This window comes from Oryzias melastigma, linkage group LG11 (genome assembly GCF_002922805.2).
Source record: "Oryzias melastigma strain HK-1 linkage group LG11, ASM292280v2, whole genome shotgun sequence".
NCBI classification, from domain to species: Eukaryota; Metazoa; Chordata; class Actinopteri; order Beloniformes; family Adrianichthyidae; genus Oryzias; species Oryzias melastigma.
Window position 1 is genome coordinate 25,407,101 of NC_050522.1, and position 27,991 is coordinate 25,435,091.

The following is a 27,991-nucleotide window of genomic DNA, read 5'->3' on the forward strand; positions in this document are numbered from 1 at the left end:
TCGTCTGAGCTGAAATCTAGATCTTAACTGTACAACTGGATAGCTTGATCGCCATTTTTGTTGCACCGCTAATGCTAGCTTGGGGTTGTGGGGGGCGGTAAGCTAGCATCAGTAACAGAGAAGTCTTACTGGACGGTGGGGAGGGAGGCGGGGTTTCTTCACTCCAAAGACCTGCCCACAACTCAGAGGGGAATTTCTAATAAGGCTGCAGTGATTAGTCGACTAATCAACGACTAATCGACTATTAAAATAGTCCACGACTAATTTAATAGTCGACTAATCAACGACTAATCGACTATTAAAATAGTCCACGACTAATTTAATAGTCGATTAGTCGTTGATTAGTCGTTACTTTATATTATATGGAGTCAGAGTGTAGTAAAGTTGAAAGTTATAATAGCATTCTGCTAGATTTTTGGACTATTTTGGCATTTATTAAAAGTTTTTTAGGCTTTTTTGGATTTTAGCTAATATTTTGTCTGCATGCTAGCCGTTTTGGCTAATTTATTTATTTATTTTTTTTCATTTTGAAGTTTAGCTATTTTTTAAGGTACACGCTAGTTATTTCTATTCTATTCTATTCTATTTTGGCTAACCTAAGATTTTTTTTTTCAGTTTTTCTAGGCTAATTTGGCATTTAACTAATATTTTAGCTGACTATCAGCTTCAGAATTCTCAGGTATTAGCGTCAGCGTTTTCAGCTATCAATTTCAGCATCTTCAGTGTCCAAATTCAGTTTACAGCATTCACACTAGCATTATTGTAATTAATGCTATAAATCTAGTTTTTAGTTGGTTTAAAGCTGATGATGGTTGAGATGTGGGTTTTACATCCAGTTTGCGTATGACCCAATTCAGAAAAACTAATCAGTGATAGGTCAATTATTAAAATAATCGTTCGTTGCAGCTCTAATTTGTAAAGAACTCTTGCTGATCTGAAGAAACTTTGTCCTAGAAAACAATAAAAAAGAAATTATTTTGGCTAAAAACACTTGTCTTGGAAGTTATTTCAGTTATAAACTGACCAATTAGATGCCTCTATAAAAGTAGGTGGAGCTAGCTGCCCCCCATTTCTGAACATTTGATTGACAGATCTCAAGTAGCCAACTGTCAACTAGAGGGGGTGTGGCTTTCTGACCAATCCCTGCTGACTGACGTCGTCTGGCTCCAACATGGCGGCGTCCATATAGCAAAAAACAACAAAAACAAAAGTCGACTGAATTCATTTGGTTGGATCTGGAATAAACCATTTTCTATGGATGACATCACGCTCGCTCGGTCCAGTTCTCATATATAGGTTGAAGCTGGAATCCCTGCTTTGTTTTTTTTTTTTTCTTTCACTCTCAACCCGCCTGACAAGCGCAGCAGCAGTCGTGCAGTAGGAGGCGGTAATGGAGAGGCGACGCCGGCTGCGAAGGCTTTCTTGGCGACGGGCCCGTCGGCGCTGGTGAAGTGTCATTACCGGCAGCGCCGCTAATGGATCGGGTACGGCTCCACCGCTCACCGCTAATGAGAGCAGCTAAAGGCCACGGACACGGGTGATTAACTCCCCCGCCGCCGCCGCACGGAGCCGGGAGGATGCCCCGGGATGGATGTCAGCGTGTGTTCCCGCGCCGGGTCCACGCATGCCGGTCTGAGGTTATCGCATCTCCAGAGCTGTCAGTCTCGGCACGTCCAGAGCCCCCTCCCCCCACATTACCCATCACCTGCTCTCCTCTTAGAATCAGATCGCTGAAGTGACCTTCTTCCCGGTGAATCAGAACCACGCATACCAATTGTGTTCAGCCGGCTCACCTGTGACGGCGAAAGGGGGGGGTAATTACCCATCAACCCCTCCTCCTCCTTCATCATGCAGATAATGTTTGAAAAATCTACAAAATGACCAAGAAAATTTAATTTTTTCTTCCTCCGTAACCATTAGTTAACCCTTTACCGCCTGGTTCACACTGGATGGAGGTCGTTTCCATTCCACGCCTCTGTTAGCCGGGGTCACGACCTGTGGCTCCAGGGCCACATGTGGCTCTTTTACCCCTTCATGGTGGATCTTCAGCTTTAATGAAAAAGGGTGACGACTGAATAAATAAGAGATTCGTTAGTTAAGTTCTGTCAATTCTGTTTAGATTTTTAACATGTCAAGAATCTAAGCAAAAAATATTTAATTTACTGTCAGAAAATAGGTAGGAATGTTCTTTCAATTTTATTTTTAATTTATAGTTAAATAAAAGTCTCGAAAAGTTTTTTTTGTTTTGGTAAACTAATTAAGTTGTTAAATTTTTTAACAAATGTAGTTTAAAAGAATTTAAAGTTGTGTGTTGTCATTAAAAAGCTCATCTTATTCTAAAAGTTTTGAGTTTTTTTAATAGATAGATTCTACAAAAAATGTTTATTTTGAAGGTTAAAAGGAAAAAAAGGCCAACCATAATCCTAACGATAAAAAACATCATGTTTGACTGTCTTGTGTTTTTAATTTAACTAAAGCTGCTGCAGCAGGAGGACTTCTTTTGACAGAGGGGGTTTTATTTTGAAAGGAACTCGTGTGTGCTGCTGTCAAGAAGAAGAAAAAGAAGTGTTGCCCAAAACAAACATGGAAGAGAATCTGGTTGTTTTCCTCTTAAAGTTTGATATTTTTCTTATACACATCAAAAGATTTGTGTTGTTGCCTATATCTATTTATTAGTTACGTTGGGCTTGACGAATTTGTTCAGAAACGTCAGATTTTTCTCCCAAAAGTGCGACTTATACTCTGGAAAATACGGTTAATCAGTAACATAAATACTGGAGCTGCAGAGTTAAAGGGTTAACCTGGTTAATATGGCAGGTTGAGGAAGTCGGTGGGGCGTTAAACCCCGCCGCGGTCAACGGGGTTGCCATGGAGATAAAGATGATTTTTCGTCCAATTTGAGCTCCTTTAATACCTCCTTGTCCACAGTCAGGGGACAAGTTTGGGTAATATAAAGCACCGCTAATTGGCAATAAATGGCGCTTCGTCTCACGTCCACGCCTGTGCACGTGCACTCACACCTGCGCCCGCAGCAGCTGGCGTTTGACAAACGGCGAGGTGGAATGTCTCCTTAACGAGGGCCGGTGTGAGAAGACTCCTTAAGTCTCCTTCAGCCATCAGTCTCCGCCGCCGTGTAAATCTGGACTGCATTGCAGCAGCAGCAGCGGCGGCGGCGGCGGCGGCCGGGTAAAAATCCATACCTGGAGACACAACGGCGGCGCGGGCCTCTGCATTACAAAAATAAGGCGAGTTTTTGTCACAGAATCCTCCTCATCATACCTGCGACGACACTGCTGTGCCGCTTCTTCAGCAGAGTGAAGGATAACAGTTAGTCAAGGCAAAAGCATCCAGTTACTCAGTGCAGGTTATTAACGGCCGTGCAGCTCGGGCGGCGGCCTCTGATGACTATCGATCCTGGATGTGGGTGTCCGACACTACAGGAGCTGTTGGAGTGAATTACGGAGCTCTGCGACTTCACCATGAAAAGCTCCTCATATCTGGGCTTTGTTAGCAGTTTAGACTCGTAAAGTTATCGATTTCTTCAAACATTTTCTTCTCAGCAGGGTTTTCCTTTGCTTATTTGTCTGTTTTTTATATTGACATTTACTCTAGAAGCAGGTGTGAATTCAAATGTGATCTTTTGAATATTTAAACCTGTTTGGGGATTACACACAACTTAAAAAGAGCCAGAAATTCAATAGAAAATATCAATATTGTTTTTGGAATCCGACCTAAATGTTTGCTACCTGGAAGTTTGACAGAAGATCATTTAGTCACATGACCTTGTGGTTTTTGTTTTAGCACAAAAGGTACAGATAAATGAACAAACAGGCACTGAGTGGCCCCGCCTCCCCGGCATTCCAAACAGGAAGTGGTTCCAAGAGGCTAAAGTCCCACAGACTTCTATAGGGAAATAAACAGCTGTTTTGGCATTTTATTAAGGTTTTCTTTACTACTTTAGGAGTTTAGGTAATATTGAGCTATTTTGGCTAATTTAGAGGGTTTTTTCAGTTTTTTTAGGCCAATTATGCATTTAGCTAAGATTTTAGCAGGCTATCAGCTTCAGCGTTTTCAGCTATTAACTTCAGTGATTTTAGCTATCAATTTTAGCATCTTCAGCTATCAGCACTAGCATCTTCAGTGGCCAAATTCAGCTTACAGCATTCACACTAGCATTATCACAGATAATTATATATCTATTTTTAGTTAGTTTAAAGCCAATGATGGTTAAGATGCGTGACTTCGCGCGTGACCTGATTAGTCGACTATTAAAATAATCCTTTGTGGCAGCACTAATCAGAATAACCACCAACACTGTATTTTGTAGCCTGCTTTCAGTGGAAGGGGTGTGGCCTTCCCACAAGCGCACTCCTGATTGGCCAGGGGTCACAGGAGGCTTGTAAACCAAAGTTCTTCAACTGTAGGGTAAATGTAGAAGATGGTGCTCGTGTATTATCATCTTTAGAAAATATTAGAACAAATCAGATTAGGAATCGTCGCTTTACTTACTGCTAATCCCGGAATAGAATTTGATCACATGGTACAGTGTTCCTTCATTTATATCCGCAGTTAAGTTCTAAGAAACAGCTGACTTTATACACTTTTCTCAGACAGACATGAACATTTTCACATTTGTCTCCTTTGTTTAAACTCTCAAAGTTAAAAAACTTCATAGAAAATTCGTCAAGTTAAACGAACTGAAAACAAAAATCTGATCCAAACCCTTAGTTCACTTAAAATGAACCAGAGTCTGTTTCCCTCGATATTCCAGAACAGATTTTCAGTCTGAATACACCAAAACAATTCCTGGTCCTGGAATTCCTTCTCTCATTGCTTTGCCCCGCCCTTGTTATTCCTAGCCAATGACTGAAGAGATCTTTAGTCACATGGTTTTCTTTACAAGCTTTAGTTCAAAACATACATTTCTGGTAGACGACATACTGAACACAGACCAACACAAGGTCCAGGACTGTCTGGACCAGCTGACTTTTCCTGTTAAACACACCCAAAGATTTGTGTAGATTTGTCAAACTGAAGACATTCTTTACAGGAGACACAAAATGGAGTCCATTAAAAAGGTCTACAGCCAATCAGGAGGCAGAACACCAAAAAATGATTAAAAAAAAACATGCAAAAATCAGCAATTTTTAATCCAAATTTGAGTTTTTTTCCGATTTATTTTTTTTAAACCATGGTTTACAACATTGTGGCAGATTGACGCATCAACAAATTCAATGGAGCCTTTTTCATATTCGACCAATCGGATGGACCTCTTTTATATAGACGTGGGTCATTTGAAAGATAATTTACATTTTGTTGAACTATACGGACTCCGCCATGTTGGAGCCAGATAACACCAGTAAGCAGTGATTGGTCCGACTCGGTTTGAGTCATTGCTCTGGAATCTACTCTCGCCAATCAGGAGGCAGTTTGTTGGAAGGCCACACCTCTACCATTTAAAAGCAGTCTACACAAAATCTGTCAAATGTTTAAAACATTTTACATGGGGCTTAAAGGCTCCGCCTACTTTTAGTGAGGCATATGATTGGTCAGATTATACTTGAAAAGGAGGATTATCAAGAAGATGCTAAAACAGTTATCAGATCTAGAATGTTTCTTCTGACCAAAAGAATGACTGAATAACAGCTGTTTATTTTTCTTTAGAAGTCTACGGGATTTTGGCTTCTTGGAGCCACTTCCTGTTTTGGGGGGTTTCCTTCTTTTTGTTCAATATCTTTCTTGGTTAGCTTTCAGGGCCACAAACCACCTTTTTTTTCTGGATCTTGTAGAACGTTCGTAGAAATGATCACATTTAAAACCCTACAAAGTCGTTCTCTAACAACCACTTCAAAGGTCTCGCAAGGACCAAAGCGCTCAGCGGAACCGCAGATCATTACGGCGTCAACGCCTGTTAGCGGTTCTGTCGTTAAGGAGCCGTGCAGCTCACCTTCGGCGTGCAGGTAAAGGTTACACGTGAACAACAGCAGCTGAGCGAGCAGAACTCATACGAATCTGTCTTTCAGGGACGCTGATCCTGTCAGTCACCTTTGTCGCCGTGACAACAGAGACTTGGGTTCAACTTGCTCTGACAGCAGTCGGACGGAGAGCACAGAGGGAAGGTCACCTCTTGTCATGTCAGACAACATGTCGCTCACACACGGATGCAGGCGTGCCAGCTCTCACACAGGCTCAAACGCACAACCAGACCGTATGGATTTCCGCCTCTCAGGCTCACGCGGCGCGACAGACAGACTTCTGTTAAGTGGTGAGAGCTCGGGGATGGTAAATAAATCAGTAACTGTGCAATATGCAAAAAACAAGAGCGTGTTCACGCCCGTCATCCACAAACACAGAGCCTGAGGTTTTTCAGCATTCTATGATCAACACGTTTCAGACACAAAAGGGAACCGGAGCCGTTCAAACAACATTTCTGGAGATCTTTAAATGGGTGCAATCAGGAGGTAAGAATCCAGGATTTATCCCCTTTATTGAAAGCCTCAGTTGATGCTAAATTGGCCAAAACATCTAGTATGTAATGAAAATATTAGCTAAATTCCAAAATAGTCCAAAAACTTTAGTAGACGTCAAAATTGACAAAAAAAAGCTAGCATGTCGCTAAAATTTTAGGTAAAAAGCACTTTTGCCTAAAAAACCTAAGAAGTCGCAAAATTACCCAGGAAAAACAATGTAGCATAAGGTTAAAATTCTAGCAACACTTTAAATAGCTCAAACATCTTCGATAGGTGTCAATTTAGCCAAAAAAGCTAGCATGTAGCTAAAATATTAGCTAAACTTCAAATAGTCAAAAAAAAAAAACTTCAGCAGATGTCAAATTAGCCAAATAATAATAATAATAATAAAAAACTAGCATGTAGCTAAAATGTTGGCTAAACTTCGAATAGCCTTAAAAACCCAGCCATAATAGCTAGCACCTAGCAAAAATAGCAGCTAAACTCCCAAATAGCCCAAAAAACTTCAGTAGATGCCAAATTAACTAGAAACAAAAACATGCAGCTAAAATGTTGGCTAATCTTCAGAAAGCCCAAAAAACGTCAGTTGCCTAATGACCTCAGTATATGCAAAATTAGTCAAAACCACTAGAATGTAGCAAATATATTAGCTAAACTCCAAAATAGCCCCCAAAAATCTTCAGTAGATGCAAAAAAAAGCTAATATGTAGCTAAAATGTTAGCTAAACTTGAAATAGTCCAAAAAAAACTTCAGCAAATGTCAAATTAGCCAAACATTAGCCAAAATTAGCATGTTGCTAAAATATTAGGTAAAAAAAACTAATTTCTCCAAAAAACCTCAGTACATGTAGATTTAGCTAAAACAGCTAGCATCCAGCGAAAATATTAGTTAAAATCCAAAATAACCCCAAAAAACTTCAGTGAATGCTAAATTAGCCAAAAAAGCTAGTATGTAGCTAAAATGTTAGCTAAACTTCAAATAGTTCAAAAAAACGTCAGCAGATGTCAAATTAGCCAAACAGCTAGCATGTTGCTAAAATATTAGATAATATCAGAAATTTCCCTAAAAAACCTCAGTAGATGTAAATTTGGCTAAAACAGCTAGCATGTAGCAAAGATATTAGATAAAGTTCAAAATAACCAAAAAACTTCAGTGGATGCAAAATTAGCCAAAAAAAGCTAGCTTTTAGCTCAAATGTTAGCTAAACTTCAAATAGCCTAAAATAACTTCAAATTAGCCAAAACAGCTAGCATGTTGCTAAAATATCAGGTAAAAGCCAAATGACCTCAACAGATGCAGAATTCACCAAAACAACTAGCATGCCGGGAAAAATAAGACGGGATTCTGGGAAAAGCGACGGTCACCACAGCGGCGCCGCAGCCCTGACGGACGGGGAACATCTGGGTTCTTCTGGAAACCGCAGCCATACACAAACAGGCCGGGAACAGCCAAAACTATTCTGAGGTGTGGCTCGTCCTGCAGACTGTTGACTCTGGACGCTCTCTGCAGGTGCCGAGATGAAGTCCCATGACCAGAAAGGAAGCAGCAAAGACACCACATGTGCGCAGCCGGAGCGATCGGCGGTGTCAGGTCGAGTGTAGTCGAAGATCCTGCTTTTAGACAGAGTCGGAATGAAAGGGCTTTCACATCTGGATTAAGACTCGGCTTTACAGGAAACACGTCTCAATTCCCACCCGTGATTAAGTGTGGCACGCCGGGTGAGGATCTCAACCGCAGAAAGGTTATGCTGCACAGCACGTAGCCGCAGGACAGCTAAGCGGGCAGACGGGGAAGAGGGTAAACCCGAAACGCAGAGAAAGTGGATCTAACCCAGGTTCTCCTCTAATGCGACCCGTCAAACATCAAAAGCCTTCATCGTAGATTAGCCTCTCTCTAATCCCGGCTGTTAGCACAGCTGGGGCAGATTAGGCGGAGGGGCATTCCTGACAGGGCCAACATGGCATCACAGTCGCTGACAGCTCACCTGAAAACACATGGGTAACTGTACAATGCAGCACTGTTTCAATCACACCAACACACACCGAGATCAAACATGCTGCCGGAGCAAAGCTGTCTGTCTGCCTGCCCCCAGGCAGCGGGGTTAGGGCAGGAAGTCAAGCCTCAGAACTCTGACACCTCTAAGTCGGCTTTATCCTTAAAACAGGGGATGGGGGGGCGATGCTCTCAGGGCAGCATCTGCGCGGCAAACGCGTAGAATAAGGGAAACCTGATGGAGTGGGAGATTTGATCTGTGATTTACAGAGTGAGGGCAAAGAAAGGAAGAAAAATTAGTAGGTGAGGAGAACAGAGGGGGCTGTCAGCCGCTAAGCTGCTAAAGAAATCTGTATAATATGGAAGATCGGGGGGAATAATGTGCTCTCTCATAACCTGCTGGTGGATGTATGCAGTTTGAAATAAAGGACATGGCAGCTCTGTGGCTGAGCTCATGCTGCAACACTGTGAAATGCTTTCAGTTCCTGGAAAAAAGTGTGTTTTCCAACTAAATCAACACTGTTACGGATCATGGAAAGCTTCAGAAGTCGTGTTCATAGCCACTAGCTTGCTTTCTGCCAACCTTTAAATTTATGGATTTATAGGTGAAAATGATTCCACAGGTACAGTTGCTTTTATGCTACTTTACACTAAGACTGTCTTGGGGTTGGAATTAAACAAAGCTTTCAAAAAACTAAAAATAAGATGTTTCCACTTTTTATTCTGAATTTTACACGGTTATTTCAACCAACAACCTGCAAAATAATAATAATACTATATATATATATATATATATATATTATTAATATTATTACTAATATTACTATTGTTACTATTATTATTATTAAAGCTGACAGCTTGCTAAAATATTAGCTAAATTCCAGATTATTCTTAAAAAAAAAACAAAAAAAACAGAAGGTGCCATATTAGCCAAAAAAGCTAGCATGTAGCTAAATTAATAACTAAACTACAAAATACCCCATAAAACCTCAGTAGATGCAAAATTACCCAAAACAGCTAGCTAGCATGCAGTGAAAATATTAAATATTAAATTCCAAAATAGCCCTAAAAACAACAGTAGATGTCAAATTGGCAAAAAAAAGCTAGCATGTAGCTAAACTTTTAGCTAAACTTCAAAATAGCTCAAAAAACTTCTGTAGATGTCAAATAATCTAAAACAGCTAGCATGTTGCTAAAATAATAGGAAGAAACCAAATGTACCTAAAAAACTTAAGTAGATGCAAAATTAGCCAAAACAGCTAACATGCAGTGAAAATATTAGCTAAATTCCAAAATACCTAAATAACAACTTCAGTAGCTAAATGTCAATTGGGCCCCGGAAAATGCTAGTGTATAGCTAAAATGTTAGCGAAACTTAAAAATAGCCCCAAAAAACCACAGTAGATGCAGAATTAGTCAAAAAAGTTAGCATGTTGGAAAAGTTATTAGCTAAACTACAAAATAGTCCAAGAAAACTTTAGTAGATGTCAAATTTCCCCCCAGAAAAGCTAGCATGTAGCTAAAACAATAGATAGAAACTAAATTTGCCTAAAACTTCAGTAGATGCAGAATAAGCCAAAAACAGCTAGCATGCAGTAAGACTATTAGCTAAATTCCAAAATAACCTAAACAACTTCAGTAAATGTCAGTTGGCCCCCGAAAATTCAATAATGTAGCTAAAATGTTAGCTAAGCTTCAAAATAGCCCAAAAGAATCTCAGTAAATGCCAAATTAGTGAAAACAGCTAGAATTCTTTCTAAAATATTAGTTATACGGTAGATTAGCATAAAAATCCACATTAGATAACAAATTAGTCAAATGAGCTAGCATAATGCTAATATCAATGTCAAAGAATCTTTAAAAAGAAGTGTAAAATGTGCTAATTTAGTCCATAAACCTAGAGTGATGCTAATGCAAAGGCTTATTGCTAATTCACTTTGATACGAAGTGAATTCAGGTCAGACGAGGATACTAGAGGTAATGGAGGCTCTTCCTGAGGTCAAAGGTCAACAAAACTTTACCGGAGGTTTCTTTTCCCATTGTCCAAATCTCTTACTTGCCTCACAATGGGCGTAGGTTCTGTGCCCATCCCATAATAACGTCAGAACTTCCTTTGGATATCCCTGACACGAGTGTTTTGGTTTCCTTGGTTATTTATTTTTAGCCTCATTAGAGAATCTTTTTTTTGACGGACGTTTTTTCCCACTGTGATGCCAAAATTACCCAAAATTCCTTTTCACCAGGTACTATTACATTTCTTTGCAATAAGCCCTAACAGTAGGAACAACAGGAATTCTAGCTGAGCGTTATGTTATTATAACAGCTAACAACCATGTTCCAGTGTTTGTGTCCGTCTCTCCTTCGTTAACCAATCACAGCAGATGTTCCCTCTACAATAAGAGGAGATCTCTGCTCCAGTCGACCACACACAGTTTCTTTGAATGATTACAATAGAGATTCTTTTATATATATTTTATTGTTCATTGCTTTAAAAGGACACTGTAGTCTCCTCTGGACAGAATTGAAACAAACAAACTTTATTTTTTTTGTCTTGCATTCTCCTTAAGCCAACCTTCTTGTTGGGATTTTAAAATCAAACCAGATTAAATTGAAAGGAATGTTGTTGGACCCTCTCCAAACAGATGCTTCGCATTATTGTGTGCAGTCTAACGGGAATTTGAGGCAGACAGACAGCACGGCCTCATGCACATAAATCCCTATAACTGCTGCTTTAAAACAATAAAACTCTAATGTTACCGGCCTTCCCGACTCTCCGCTCTGCTCTCTGTAAGCGTCAGGATGAGTTAATGTCACCTGCACAGGTCCTAACCCGGGACTTCCTGTAGCTAACCTTCAACATTTTGTCCCGCACGGTCTGAGGAACAGAGGTTTGTTTTTCCCGTCACTGGAAGTCTTCAAACATGCAGATTAAACCAAAGGATTTTCTTAAGTTTTGAGCCAGAGAAGAAGTCATTTTGGGAGAAGAAGAAGAGAATAAATCACTTTTACTTGCAACAAACAAAGAAAAGTTTAGATTAATCCCTTAATAAATATGTTTAACTGAAGTGTTGTTGTTTTTTTGTGTTTTTCAGTGAGTTATTCCCCCTCGGCTGGCAACTTCTCCGACAAATAGGGGTGTGAGGAAAAATCTATTTGCGAATATATCGTGATATTTTTTTTGATGATATTTGTATGATTTAAAATGTTGACATGATGTTGCTTAATTAATTATTTATGAGTGTCTTTCAGCGTCCTACTTTCGTTTTCCACTTGAACCCCTAACCACTAGTTGGCAGCACTGCACACTGCACCAGAACAACAAGACGATCTCCCAAGAACCAGTTTGTGTTAAATGTTCAGTCAGACAGTGATGACTGCTCCATTTAAAAATGAAAATGCAAAAAAATAAAAATAAATAAATAAAAATAAATCATGAATTTGTGGGTAAAGCAACTTGTATACGAGATACAGTTGTAGTGCTTAATATGATCATTAAATCAAATGAATTTTATCATTTTATTACAATGAAAGATTTATTATTCACATTTTTCTAATACAGTTTTGGGATATAATGTGACATGTATCATATTATGAGACAGGTATCGCAATACGTATTGTATCGTGAGACAAGTATCGCAATACGCATCACATCGTGAGACAAGTATTGTATGCATATCATATCATGAGACACGTACCAGGATACGCATCATATCGTGACACATGTATCGCAATAGGTATCATATCATTAGACACGTATCGCGATACGTATTGTATCGTGAGACATCTATCACAATATGTATCATATCATTAGACACGTATCGCGATACGTATTGTATCGTGAGACATCTATCACAATAGGTATCATATCATTAGACACGTATCGCGATACATATTGTATCGTGAGACAAGTATCGCAATACGCATCACATCGTGAGACAAGTATCAGGATACGTATCATATTGTGAGACATGTATCTCAAAATGTATCGTGAGATACATATCGGGATTGGTATCATATTGTAAGATAATTATCGCAATACGTACCTTTTCTTGAGAAACGTATCTCAATACGCATCGTATCTTGCGATACGTGTCAGGATTCGTATCGTATCGTGAGACAAGTATAGCAAAACGTATCATATCGTGATGAAAGTATCGCAATATGTTTCATATTGTGAGACGTGTATCAGGATATGTATTGTATTGCCAGACTTGCCAATACACAGACGAACAATCAATCGGTCCGAGCATGAGAGGAGATGCTCACGTCTGAGTGTTTAAAAACTCTTTCCCTGAAGTGAACCACACCTGTGCTCAGATACAAATGCTACAAGTCAGATCATCTGAGAAATCTACGTCCAACTGTGGTAAATTAAGCCTTTAGCGAAAGTTATTTATGCAGCTAAAGCAGAAGGTTTCCAAAGCTTGAAGAAAGGAGTTCATCTATCAGAGAGTAAAAAGTAAAAACGTCCACCAAAGTAATCCCTGCTGCTCGTAAATCACACCGCTGTGACCACACCGTAATGACTAAAGCCGGCCTTGTGTATCGCCGTGTATCAGCACTTCTCTTTTGTCAGCGCCAAAGTTCTCCTGTGAGAACATAGGAGCGTTCACGAGGCTCAAAGGAGGACTCACACTTCCTGTAGTGCCCAGAGATAGATGGTTCATCTGCTGGGTGAGAGGGCCCATCATGCTGGCAGGCTGCATGGACATGGAGGGGTCCATGGCTGGCGTGATCACTGCACCCTGAAGGAAGAAGATGGAGAAGAGAGCAGAGCGTCGTCAGCATAACTCACTGTTTCTGCTCTTATAAAGCGGATAAATGGAGCAAGAAGAGAAATAAAAACCTTTCAAGATCTACTCAGACGGAAACTGTGTTTTTGTGGCATTTTTCTGATGAGAAACTAAAGCATAAAATGCTATTTCTGAGTGTTTCTTTATTCAAATTGTGAACCAAAAGCAGACAAAAACGTATTTGTGATAGAAAATACGACACAAGCTCCATATCCTGCTCTTCAATGGGAAAGGGGGCGGGGTTGCTCCGTGACAACCGTCCTGCCCACAACACAAAAGTGAATTTCTAATGAACTCCTGTCGCTCTGCAGAAACTATGTCCCAGAAAACTTAAAAAAAAATTAAAAAGTTTTTTTTAATCTTAAAAAAGTTATTATCAGAATTAAAAGACCACTGCTTTGAAAATGATCAAAAGATGACTGGATCAGGACTCTAGAAAAGTAAACTTCAAGTAAATGTTTTAAAGTATACTGAAGTGTACCAAGTACCCCTAAACAGTATACTGGCAGTTTACTAGCAAGTATATAGTTCTTAGGACTAAATTGACACGCTTTTAGTTTATAGAAGTATACTTATAGTAACTGTTAGTTTACTGACAAGAAACTTTAAGTACACTTTAAAGTCTATCTAATATAGCTTTTGAGACTTAGTTTTAGTTGACAAGTGATAAACTTCTACTGTTTAGACTAGAGTATTAAATTGTTTTTTAAAATACAAAAAACAAATATCCCAAGAATAAATGTATTCTACTTTAAATGCTGTGTAAGAAAATGTCCGAGGTATGGTCCAAGTTTACTTAATGTGAACTCTTGAACTTGTAAAGTTTATCTCTAATAAATACCTAAGAAGTAAACTAAAAGTATACTACGGTATCTTAAGCTGAGTTTTAAAAAGGATACTCAAAATAAACTTGAGTATAATTATCTTTGGTAATGTTTTATAGTAATAGTTTATAGTAATAGTAAAAGTTTTTTTATAGTTTATAGTAATTTAAAACATTTTTTGGAGTTTAGCAACATGCTAACATTTTTGGCTAATGTGTTATCTACTGGGGCTTTGGCCTAATTTAGAATTTAGCTTCTATTTTAGCAGCAGGCTAAAGTTTTTGATCTATTTAGTTTACTGAGGAATTTTAGGCTATTTTAGAGTTTAGCTAGTATTTTAGCAACGAGCTAGCTTTTATTTTTATCTAATTGGGGATCTACTGAGGTTTTTTATGCTGATATAGAGTTTAGCTAATATCTTAGCAACATGCTAACGTTTTTGATTAATTTGTTATCTATTGGGATTTTTAGGTTAATTTAGAGTTTAGCTTCTGTTTTAGCAACAAGCTAACATTGAGTTTACTGAGGAATTTTTGGCTATTTTGGAAGTTTGCTAGTAATTAATCAATGATCTTGCTTTTTTGCTAATTTTCTAAAAATAAAAATATTCTGACAGATGCTAGTTTCTTTTTATACTTTTGCTTTAGTTCGTGCTAGAAAATAAACATAATTCATATTAATTATTTTAAAAAAGAAAGTAATGAATGCAAATCCAAATTTCTTAAAGGCTAAAGTAAATGTATGCGGCTCCTTTAAGGTTTTGATCAGTAGAAAACGATCAAATGGCTCTTTTACTGTTAAAGGTTGCCGACCCCGATCTAGCGTGAGCTCAGCGGTTTGGTCTTCCTCCACTGCTCACAGCGTTTTTGTCAGAGTTTGAACTCCAAGAGGAAGATAGTATTTTGAGGGAAGCAGACAGCAGAGGAGGAAGGAGGCGCGCCGCGCCGCCAATGCAGGGTGTAGACAAGCAGAGCGGTTCTGACAGGCGGTGTCTGCACAGTTTGTTCTCCAATAGGCCCACACAGAGTCACCAGTGGGGAGCGCACAGGCGCGCACTCGCAAGCATGAACTATCGAGTTGCACGCGAGTACACTGCCAGTCAGCCAGCCTGACTCGGCGTGCTGCAGGCCTGCCAACAGACACCCACGTTACCGTGCACACAGAGGGAGGCCGGCCGAACAGAGGAAAGGTTTTTCAGCGCTTTCCTCCGGAAATGGAGCCATCATGACGGGATGAAAGAGCAACAACGGTTTCATCACTTTTGTTCGGGTTTCACTGAAAAAAAGAAGCTTTCTCTTCCGCCCGTTAGGGAAAACAGGCAGTAAAGCAGGAGGGAGGCGGCAGCTCCTGTCAGCTTCAGTCCAGCTGATGCATCAGCCGCAGATATCGACGACTCTGATGGACCGAAGACAGCAGCGCGTATCGATCCGGCATCCTGAGGTTCTGTTGCTGTTTATTGACACTCTTGTTTTTCCTTTTCTGGCTGCTGGAAGGATCCCCATTTCTCCTTACCGTCTGTTTTTGTTGCTAATTTGTTCTTGACGTTTCATCAAACTTTCCACACATTTATCTTCTCATCAAGTCTGAATGTAAAGAATGACCTGAAAGTTTCATTCTGATCGTCTTTTGTTTTATTGTCAAAGCGTTCCCAGATGATGTCGATCTTAGGAAAAATCTAAACACTTGTTGTTTTCTAGGTCGTGGTGTCTGCAGAGAGGCAGGAGTTCTTTAGAAATTCACCTCTGAGTTATGGGTGAGACTGTTCGTTACTTTATTTCCCATCATGCCTTTGTTCACACTCTGTAAGGTAGCTGGACCCAACCTGACAGAACCGGTACAACAAAAACGGTGAGCAATAATGGAGAATTCCAGATTGTAGGAGGACAACATCCATCCATCCTTCCAACCATCCATTCATTCATCCATTTATTAATTCATCCATCCATCTATAGATCCATCCATCCATCCATCTATAGATCCATCCATCCATCCATCCATCCACTTTCACTTAAGAGGCAGCAGTCTAATCAAACATTCCCAGACTTCCCTCTCCCCGGTCACTTCCTCCAGCTCCTCTGGGGGACCCCGAGGTGAAGTTACCAGGCCAGTCGAGAGACCTAGTCTCTCCAGCGTGTCTCTGGGAACACATTCTCATTCCCAAGTCATCACATATTGACATTTAGTTGAGGCCCCTCCATGTCAGTGTTAGACATTTTGGGTGTCCCCAACTTTTTGTTTATTGTTGTGTTGGCCATTAAATAACGGGTCCCCCATCTCAAGGCCGTGAACTGGAACCAGTCCAGTACTAGGACGTACCCTAACCTGGTACTGCACATGAACCAGTACCAGACACGGTAACGGGCGTAATCTGGGCCCGGATGCATCACAAACCGGTACAAACCGGTACCGCATTCGGGTATGTCCTAGTACTTGGCTGGTTCCAGTTCGGGTCCAGTTCGCGGCCTCACGTCTAGGAATCGAGACTAGGAAAACTGGCTTCTGGGTAATGTGGTCATTTCTCAGTTGAGTTACACTGCAGTCCTTTTATCACAAAACTACAAAATGGCTCTTCCTTTACTGTTTTGTCATTGTTTATTATTGGTTAAGAATTGTATCCCATCCCGTCCCGATCTTGGCAGAGACAATTCCCATCCCACCGGAATCCTGCAGTAATTCTGAAAAAGTGTCAGTGTCAAAGGAAAATATTTGTGAAATATTTGTGACTTTTTCTTCATGTTTGTGTCTCTAATAAATGACGGCGACTGTAGAAAACAAGAGTTAACCAAGAATATTTTAATAATATCAGTTATTATGAATAACAATATTTAAGTTCAATTCAATATTATAAGAAAATAAAAGATGAAATATAACGTTTTTGTCAAAATTATTCTTTTTGGACTAAAAAAATTAGAAATTTGTTCATTTTAATAGAAATTCTCTTGATTTTTTATATGAATTTCTTCAAATCTATGCACCATACTAGAAAACTTAATCAAGTTTTGATGAAAAAAAGGACTGAGGCTAGAATTAAATCAAAATGCATATTCCATGACTTATTGCGATTCAAAAATTGGGTTGGAGGAGCGAAAAAGGGAAGACAGGAGAGGAAGGATGAAAGGAAGAGGGGGTGGAGGTCATGTGGAAGACAGGTGACAGGAAAGCTGAACCAGCAAAAGTACAAGAAGGAAGAAAGTTTGGGGAAGAGAGAAAAAGTATCTGTTCTGATTGATAATAGAAAGCAGACAGGTGAAGGCGTCATTCACAGGTGTGTCCGGGAGAGTTAAGGGATTTCAGAGCAGGTTGTGTACTCACGTCTGAGACTCTGACATAATCGCACAACACATGTGTTTGATTTATCCGTTTGTGTAAATAAGACAGGAGGACGCTGCTGCCGCTCCTCTCGCCGTCCACACAACTTCAGAGCTTTTATTGACCTTCAAAGACTGAAGATATACATTCACCGAGTGGAGGACGTGTGCAGTAAATAAGGCGTTTTTTAGAGCCTGTAAAAGAGGCAGTGTGTTAACGAGTTCTCATTACGAGGAGAAAACAAAGCCGGTAAACTGGTGGCGCTCCGATCAGCATCGGCTCGTAGTAATTAGGTCTTCTCCCATCTGAAATAAAACGTGTCAAGCAGCTGGACCATAAATGTCACACAAAGAGACGGTCTTTACGGCCTGATCCATGAAGGCTGTTGGATTCACCCCCCCCTGTAATGTTATTTACCTTGAGGGCGGGGCCTCTCCAACCATGTTTACTGTCAGTATCTTCTAATTATGACATTTTTAGCCAAAATCAAAATGCTTTTGTCATTTTTTAAAGACATATTGCCTGCAGAGCGGCAGTAGCTCATTAGAAATTCAATTCTGGGTTGTGGGCGGGACTGATGACATAAAAAAACACACCCCTTCCCCCCTTCCCGTCTGTTTGTGTGCTAACGAGCAAAATTATAGCCTCAAGCTAACATTAGAAAAATTGGATCAATCCAGCTGAGTGTTGAACGCTCACCTAAGCTTGAGCGGGACAGGGCGCCCAAAGGTAGAGGAGACTTTAGCCCCGCCCAATTCAGTAGCTGAGTGATTAGTCTGAGCTTTTTCTAGCATCTGGTTTTCTGATCTAATGCGATTTGAATGAAGAAACACTCAAAGACAGTAAATTATCTTATAGCGGTCCTCTACTGTGAGAAAAATGCTACAAGAACACGTAAAAAACAAAAAGATGATCCTCATTGGAGTCTTTAATGAGCTCGACAAAAACATCGGTAACCCCGTCTGCATGTCTGAGTTCATGGCATCATTTAGACTTCATCGTCTACTGCAGAACTTTCATATGAATGAGGCCGCTTTCAGCGGTACTTCCATCTGTCTGTAACCCCGTTTGACGACATTTTAGTCCAAGAAGGGAAAAGTAAGAATTCGTTTTTATTTTTATAGCCACACAAATAAGAAAAATATCATAAATCAATCAATCATATTCGTAGATGAGCCCCTGATTGGTTTACGTAACACGTCTTCTTCTGTAAAGTTAAAAAAATGACAAATTTGTGGGACAGTTTTGTTTACTTCCAACCTTACATGTTTTTCTAAGTGTCTGCTACAACCTGTCGCCCGCAGCATACCCATAGGAAAAAATGTGCATAAAGATTTTCTCTTTATGGGTTCACTGAGTGGTTTATGACCTGTATCTGCCGCACAAGTTTGACCATTTTTGCTCACAGATAACCCTAATAAACCTTTAAGGGAAGTTGGGACCAAGACCTAGAGAACTTTGTCTTTAGGTTTTCACTGAAATGTTGACCTATGAAAACAGAATCTACGTATGTAACTACGGTTCTATGAATCCTGGATGACCACTAGAGACCGGTGTCTTGCATTCTGTCGAGAAGAGTTTGGGACCGCACTCTCGGACCTTCACTCTTTGACTTGTCGTTTTTTGATGTGCTGAATGTTCACATTAAATCAGGGAACCCCAACCTCCAGGCAGTGAACCGGTACCGGCCGCTCGATACCGGAACACAGAGAGGGAAAAAATGCAATCAGGGGTCTTCAACCCTTGAGATGTGGACCAGATCAGTTCCCTAAAGCCTAAAACTGGACTAAACAGTCGGGTTTTCTCTGATATTTTCAGCGTTTCCATCGTTAAATGAACTCATTAAAGAGTTCCAGGTTGGGGCGGAGTCACTTTTGCCACCCATTGATTGGCAGAAAGTGATGATGACATCAGAAAACATCAAAATAGCGCTAAGCTAGCAGTTCCGTTTTCCTCTTTACGTCGGTATTTCTCTTAGCCGCCCGGAATCTTCCTTCAAACAACATTAAATTCCTGTTCTACACAATATTCCAAAAGTAAAGCAAGAAAAAGACGAGCTGCTGGATGACCTCCATTGTTGTTGCTTTGCTAGTCGTCGCACTACAATGACGCGCTAGCGGTCTAAACCGACGGAAACCAACGGCTTAGTGGAGGTGAGGCTTAACTGAGTGGAAACGCTCACCAGAATCAACTGGACCGTACCATACTACTCCTTACCGGACCGGACCGCTCAGTGGAAACGAGGCTTAACCCTCCCCCGGTACTGGTTTGTTACCGCGTCCCGTACCATGTCCTGGGGGTCGGAGACAGCTCATCAAAAATGAGGAGTTCTGGACACCCAAAAGTGACACAGAGGGGTCCTAAACCAAACATCCATATGTGACAAGTTGGGAGTGAGAAAGTGTATTGTTGTCAATAAATTCTCCAATTACGCTCAAGATGGATCACTCAGTTCTTGTAGAACCGCCTCTGGTGGTCAGAACCATCTTTTCCTTTCAGGTTTTCCTTCAGGGCCTCCATTTATGCTCATCCTCTGCATCCTTTTCTTTCCCAGAAAGTCTTTTTACCTCCTTCTTCACTACCTCTATAAATTTTAGTGGTTCTTCCGTTCTTCCTCCTGTCTGGCAGCTCTTTAGGAAACTCCAGATATCGGGCTTATCCGGGTTCATCTCAGCAACATCTAACATGATCTGTCCTTCCGATGGATTCATCCCTAATCCTCTTTAGGTGGAGAACCGGACCCGTTTCCACTCTAGCTCCTCCTTTCCTCAGGGAAAACAACACGTCACTTATCTTTTTCCCGTCTCTTTCGTTCTTGTTAATACTCGTTTGTCCCACATCCCACTTTTCCTCCATCGGCTGCCCTCTCTTTCCACGTCGCTCCGGACTGTTGACCTTCAGTTCTTCAAATCCTCCACCTTCTTTACCTCCACTTCATCTAATCTCACCGTCCCGCTGCAGCCGGCCTTTATTGCATTCCTCCACTTCTCCAGGTTTTTCAATATCAGTCAGGGATTTCAAGAAGATTAAAAAATGAACAAAGCAGAAGAAAGCGTGAGTCGCTCTCACGAACGTGGACCTGAGGTTTTGTGACTCAGCGCAGAGTTTTTTTTGTTTTTTTTGCGTCAATCTACTTTCAATTCCTCCACCTTTGGTTAGAGACAGAAAAAGAGGCAGCCTGAACTTGTTAAGTCAATCATCTTTGGAGAAAGAACATCTGCTGTTGACTGAGTGGTAACAAAATACAGAGAAGGACGCCACAGATCCCTCAAACTACAGGAAAAGGAAAATCAGGAAAAAGGTGACGTACACAGACTCTATGTCCTTGGATAAATCTGGATGTGCGTATTTATAGAGTAATAGTGTTGTTCTGTGTTTAAACGTACACCCCGCCCCCCTCGCCGACCTCAGCTCCGACCAGATGCCTTCAGGCGCTTTTCTTTTTGGGAAAGCCCGGAAAAGGAAGCAAACATCCGGAGTCTTTTTACTCTAATCTGCAGGACAAATCCCTCCTTTGGGCGAAAAGATCTGCAGAGTTTCCCCACAATTAACAGCGCAGATCGTCTGTGAGCTGCAGTGAAAGCCGAGAAAGGACTCGCTCCTTTCATCGTGCCGATGCCGCGCAGAGGAAGAAGTCCAAACAGAAAACTGGAAAGGATTCCCGCATGGAGCTTCAGCTGGGCTGGTTTCTCTGTAATTTGGTCCCTTTGGTTCTGCAGATGGACTAGATATCCAGGATCACCTAATATTTGCCTTGGTTCATTTCAGAGATGATGAGTGATGGCGGTCTGGTTCTTGATCTGTCCAGCCCATCGAACTCCATACTCATTATGTTTCCTTATTTCACTTAAGCTAAATAATTTTCTACACGGTTGGAAATGTTTCAGCTAAAATGTCCTTGAAGCTGACGCGTTGAGACCAACAGGCCCATACCACTAACCCTCCACCACCAAGTGGAAAAGGTCGATCTGGATCGGCAACCTTTCACAGTAAAAGAACCATTTGGATTCGTTTTCTACTGATTAAACCTAGAAGGAGCCACATAGTCTTACTTTAGCCTTTAAGAAATTCAGGTTTGCCTTCTTTTTTAAAAATTATGAAAATAAATTTTGTCTATTTTTTGGCACAAACAAAAGCAAACATATAAAATGAACCTAGCATCTCTCAAATGTGTTTTCTTTCTTTCTTTTTTTGTTTTGTTTTAGCTTCTTTTCAAAATAAAAGCTGCTCTGAGCCAAACAGGATCATCTCAGAGCAGCTAGTAACCAATGTTGTGCAGCATAAGATAATGTGTGCTTTTAACTCATAAAAGATCAAACTTTTGACCAAAGTTTCACTTTGCATATAAAATCTGTTGATCAAACAAGACGTCTTCAGGTCAACAGGATGTAATAGGCTTCTATAAAGAAATAAACAGCTGTTACTCAGTCCTTCTATTGGTCAGAATAACTGATACATTTTTTAACATCTTCTGCATTTTCTTTAATACAAATGATTAAAAACTGGCCAATCAGATGCCTCAATAAAAGTAGGCGGAGCCTGCTGGTCCTTAAATCCAATGTTTATAATGTTTGACAGATTCTCGGTAGCCCGCTTTTAAGTGGTAATGATGTGGCCTTCCAACAAACTCACTTCTGATTGGTGAGACTGGTTGCCATAGAAACTCAATCGGACCAATCACTGCTTACCGACGACGTCTGACTCCAACATGGCAGCTGTGACGCAATAAAACTGAATTGACTTCATTAGGTTGGAGCCGACAGTAAGCCTTTTTCTATGGATGACATCACACTCACTCAGTCCAGGTTTCACATACAGTCAATGATAAAAATACAATGAATTTTGATGGTTATCTTACCCCGTACTAACCCTAATCTGATGGAATTTAATAGAAAATAGGAATCCTCTCATGCAACGAATCTCATTATTATATAAAAAATCACAACAAGTCAGACTTTAGATCAGATTTCCTCAAAGATTTTTTAATAACACAATCTTTAAGGTGATATCACAAAGAAATGCAGCCGTTCAATCTGACTTTGCACCAAAATCTTCTAAAATTTACCCACAATCAGAGCCTCTTCATTTCTATTTTTATTTATCCTATTTGGCACTCGGAAAAGCACAAAAGTGTTCCAGGCACTGACAAAAAAAATAAAGCCGAAGAGACAAAAGTAAACAATGATCAAGTGACAAAAAGGCTGGAACGGCGAGAAGGTCAAACGCCGTCCCGTCTCAAATTCTGCCTCGCCAGTCAAATCCGTTCTGTTCTTCTTCTGAGTCCACAGAGCGTTTTTAATGTCATGTGGTGAGATGGGTATCACACGGCGGGCGGATTCATCCGATTAGTGCAGATAGTTCTGGTTCAGTTCTGAGAAAGCCCGGCGAGCGCGTATCCAAAGCTTTTGACGGAAACAAAAAATAGAAAAAAGCAGCAGGCCGGGGCGCCGCAGAGAGGAATTCAATAATTCACCCCAGTATGTTAGGGCCAGTGAACGCTGGCAAATTCACACTCGCAGCACAAACAGCTCTAAGTGAAAAAAAGATGAAAAAAAAGAAAAAGGCGCCGGGTAAGTCATGGGGAAAGACAGCAATGCTGCGCATGGCTGGTACTGCAGTAACTCTGGCTCTCACAGGCAGCGCAGAATAAATGTGAGAGTCTGCGTGAGTGATTGATGACCTGCTCCTCCGTCAGATTTACCATTATGTGGAATGAGTTCCTGCACTCTGACAATATGTGTGCTTAGGCAGCATCTGTGTGCGAGTCACTCACATGTATTTTTCATTTGAGCCGTTTAGTTCTTCAGTTTTGCTCGTCTGTTTACCCAGAAAGTGGCTCCGCAGATCTGACAGATCCACATCTGACGCCGGGGCACGAATCAAGGAAACAATATCAAATAATGAGGACAAGAAATCGTCGCTCATTAGTTGAGGACAAACATATCGGGAACTGAGCTCTACTTGGTTTTGACTCATCTGTAGATAAAGCTTGTCGGAACAAATTTACCGAATCTTCTGCAGCAATTTGAATTGATGTTTCCTTCTAACTAACTCTGAACTTTCTAGCTAACTTTAAACAATCTGCTTCTAACTTCAGCAATCAGGTTAATGTCTGCATTTATGGAAGTTTAAAACATGCCTCTATTGTATGATTGTATGTTTCATACATTTCATCACCAGAAGCTGTCGTACACCAGTTAGATATCTGAAAAAATCTCTAAGACTACGGCCTTAGAGGCCATAGTGTCTAAGACCATAGTCTTAGACACTATGGTCTTAGACACTATAGCCTCTGAGACCGTAGTCTTAGAGATTTTTTCAGATATCTAACTGCCTCTAAGACTACGGTCTTAGACTCTATGGCCTCTAAGACTGTAGTGTCTAAGACCGGGGTCTTAGACACTACAGTCTCTAAGACTACATTCCTAGAGGCCATAATGTCTAAGACCATAAAGTCTAAGACTATGGTCTTAGAGACTATATTGTCTAAGACCGTAGTTTCTAAGACTACAGTCTGAGACACTATTGTCTCTAAGACAGTTGTCCTAGAGACCGTAATGTCTAAGACCGTTGAGTATAAGACTACCTTAGAGACCATAGTGTCTAAGACTATAGTCTCTCTTTTCAATACGCAGCGTTCAGTCTGTCAGTAAAGAAAATATTGATACACATTTTTTTTCTATGGGCACCTGCATGCGTTAGCCCCTTTTTGGGTGCGTGATACTTTAGATGTCTATGAGGTTTTTTATTCATAACTTTGATTTTGATGCAACTTTAATTGAAATATGAATAAACTGATCACATGTTAAGCTTTCTATTGGTTGTTCTGAGAGATTTATGGATAAAATTCAACAGCATGCGGCTAAACTAACTAGGATTCCATCATTACTTTTTTGGATTTATTTTATATTCTTTTGAGTATTTCATATATTATTGAATAAAAACACTATTAAACGATAAATAAAGGGGGAGTGTCTGACGTCCAGAGCTGGAGACCGTCCTCGAGGTACAGAGTGGCGGCCCCAGCATTCTATCATCTGCCTGGCGCCGTGTAACCTCTTCCCCTCCCACGCTCGGCTGCCTCCATATTGCCCGGACACCAGGAGCACCATTGCACAACGCTCCATTGGTTTAACACGCGACACGAGGGGGGAGCTGCCAAATTGCAGCACAATCAATTGGTTTTTAATGTTTTGAGAGCCCCCCCCCAAAGCATTTGAAGCTGGGATGCTCGGCTAATTTGATGTGATTCACTGAGCTGATGGCAGGCAGCGTGTGAGTAAAGGGTGGTCTGCTGTGCATGTAGCTGCTAGTCGATACCAGCGCGGGTCGTAAAGAGGAACAGATTGGTAGCTGCCATCCACAGACGGCCGGGACAGCTGGGTTTGGTGCCGAGCCGCCATTTGGTGGGAGACGTAGCGACCGGGAAACAATGGGGACGGATATGACCACATAGCTGCTGCTGGCACCGGCGCCCGGCGGGGCGAGGACCGCAGCACGGCGGAGCGGCTGGGTGGCGACACCTGCCAAGATCCTCGAGAGGTCCAACGGCAGAGCGGCCGGAAGATGGATGACCATCAGGCGGCGCGCCGGCTCGACAGGAACGCACATATGGCAGCTCAGAGCGCTGATAGAGGAGGGGGCCACAAACGCGAAAACACAAACGGATCAGGGAGATTTTGTAATATGGAAAGCAGAAAACAAAGAGGGAAATATGCCAAAGAGGAAAGCTGCAGTGCATGTTTGTATTTGTGTGTGCGGACGGTGGCCTGCTGGGACCAGATTACACGTTCAGTGTCCCACAGCAGGAGGGGAGGGGAGATGGGTAGTTCTGAGTGGTAAATGGCCCAGCAGGGGGCTGCATGGCTTGTTGACTTCTTCTCCACTGATGGAGTGCTGGACCATCAGCTGGAGAGTCCAGACAGTTCTCGCCTCCTTCAGAGAGGCTAATACCGCGTTCAGTCTCATGAAGACGTCTTGGCGTTGCTGTGACGACGTACAGCTGCTGCCCTCTTTGGGGTTTTACCACCTCTTGTTCTGGGGGTAAACTCAGCCTTAAAAACCTCCTCCAGCAAACTAAAACCTTCGGTCAGAATGAGGTGAAACCTCAAAAGCAGCAGAACCGAAACACTTAGAACCAACTACAAACACAACCTGTAAAGTTTTACATCAAGTACTAATTCATTCTATTTCAGGGGTGTCAAACTCAATCGATCAGGGGGCCAGAATCCGAAACACACCTTGAGTCACCGGCCGAACACGATAAACATTTATTGAGCACTATTTATTGAACACTCTAAAAGTATTTTTTTTTTAACTTTAAAACTGTAAATTTCCAATATATTTAGGAACTAGATAGATAAAATTACCTGTGAGAATGTAAAAGCTGTAAGCAAAATTGGCCGCTGAAGATCATAGTGCTGATAGCTGAAAACACTGAGCTGAAAATGATGAAGTTGACATCTGAAAACTGTGAAATTGATAGCTGAAAACGCTGAAGCTGATAGCTGAAAACAGTGAAATAGCTAAAATATAAGCTAAATGCCAAGTTAGCATAAAAACTAAAAAAAAGCCAAAACTGCTAGCATGTAGCTGAAAAATTAGTTAAACTTCAAAATATAAAAAAAAAAATCTTAGTAAATGCCAAACTAGTCCAAAAAGCTAGCAGAATGCCAATTTTGAAAACTTTAAAACCATAACATTTTTACATAATTATGAATAATAAAAATGCAGGAATATTATTCCAGAATAAATCAACTTAAACCTTAAATAACTTTTAATATTTTACTCTCCATAAAAATATATTTTGTCAAAATTATACAAGTTAGAAATTAGCTCAAGATAACATCGGGTCATTAATAACAATAAAATAAAATGATCTGGAGGGCCGGATCCGGCCCCCGGGCCTTGACTTTGACACATGTTCTATTTCAACACCATCACACATACGGTCCAGGTCTAAACCAAAGCAGGATTTAATTAAAAGTGTAAATTGGAGAAATGATGTTGGTAGTCAGTAAATATCCTTATTTTCCTGAGTAAATTCAGCGCCACATTCACTCAGATGGGGCTTTAACGGTCGTACGACCACCTCAAGTACAACTCATTCTCATTCCCCAAGTCGTCACATCTCGACGTTTGGGAAAGGACTCCTCTGCATCACTTTTTGACGTTTTGGGGACGTACTGGCTGTGCCAATTAAATCAGGGGTCCGAACAATTGTTGGACACGGACGGGTTCCTCGGGACCAGTACCAGTACCCTAATCCCAGTACTACGTCTTGTAATGGACACGTGCGGTTCCAGTATTTATTTTTTAAAAGAGGACAGTGTCAGTGTTAAGAGAAAACCCACATGGTTAAACAAGACAAAACATGTGGTTTTAACAAATCCAGAATTAGTCAAAAGGCGAGTTTTCATGTATGGTCCCATCAGTACCGTCTGGTACCACGAACCGGTCCAACTTTAACCATTTTCCCTCATTAACATCACCTGTGACTACAACTTAAATTTTGGAGGAATCACAACATAATTCAGTCATAAAATGTGGGAAAGGCCGTTCTGAAGGTGCTGCAGGCGTGCATACACCTGTCCGCAGCAGATTGCAACAATGCTAGCAGCAGTTTGTAGAGCTTCCTGTGAGTTTATTAAACGAGCCTCAAAGGGGAGCTCCATTCACAGGAGAATCCTGAAAACATTCCTGTCATGTGACACGACGACAGAGATTTGATTATTAATGATCCCCAACGCAGTCAGTCAGGAACAGGTTCTTTGTTCCCACAATTCTCACACAGGTGAGCTCCGGTGGTACGCTGCTCCACAGCTCTGATCTGCACTAACGGTGAAACGCCGTCCAGTTTGTGAACAACTAAATAACACGTATTTCATATACATTTTTCTACTTTTAGCAATCACTTTACATCTATATGCCTAAAAAATATCAAAAAAGACACAAAAAAATATATGAATTTCAGAAGAGTTTATATTTAAATTGTTTAGTCCAATTGCATCTAAATTCTTCATGAAAGTAAAAGGATACTGCACACGTTTTAAGAAGACTCTTTTCTTCTCTGTTTTAGTTTGATCTCATGATCAGAATCGGATGTTGGATCCCGATCAGGGACTGAATCCATATTTTGTCCTCATCTTTCTGTGTATCTTACGTGTGTTAATAAGGATAAATACTCTATAAGAAGTCTGCATACATGAACGGATCACAACATTTTGTTGCTGTAAAGCTGTTAAGAATACGGTGTGAGTTTCAGGAGGAGACGCACAAAAACAGCTCAGTAAAGTTGAGGAGGTATTCACTGAATAACTTTCTAAATCCATATTTAAAGGGTAACACAACAGGAAGTTGGAGGCTGACTCCACTTTCCAGATTTGAAAAATGCAAAAAAAAAAGGAATTTAAAAAAAGGGCGAGGGGGTGTGGTCTGGATAACGTAACGTCTTCCAGACAGAGAGCGGCACCGAGCAAAATGAGGATTTTCTCCTCCAGTGTCTCCTGAGGCCGGCACTCATAGTCCAGACCAATGTTCCCTCTAATTTTTTGTGCGTCTGAGCAAACACAGAAACTCACTGAGCGCTCCTTCGACCGCAGT

At 40.8% G+C, this 27,991-nt stretch overlaps 1 protein-coding gene and 1 long non-coding RNA gene across 2 annotated transcripts in view; one reads left to right on the forward strand and one right to left on the reverse strand.

Annotated features, from left to right (window-relative positions):
- LOC112162635 (RNA-binding motif, single-stranded-interacting protein 3) overlaps positions 1-27,991 on the reverse strand; it is a 430,787-nt gene that overhangs the window by 8,242 nt on the left and 394,554 nt on the right. The window contains exon 13 of the mRNA XM_024298468.2: positions 13,098-13,208. Within this exon, the coding sequence (XP_024154236.1) occupies positions 13,098-13,208 (111 nt within the window). The remainder of the gene's footprint in view (positions 1-13,097; positions 13,209-27,991) is intronic.
- Positions 5,191-6,603, forward strand: LOC118599385. The gene is made up of 2 exons (XR_004948721.1): positions 5,191-5,960; positions 6,024-6,603. It is a non-coding gene; the product is annotated as an uncharacterized LOC118599385 (long non-coding RNA).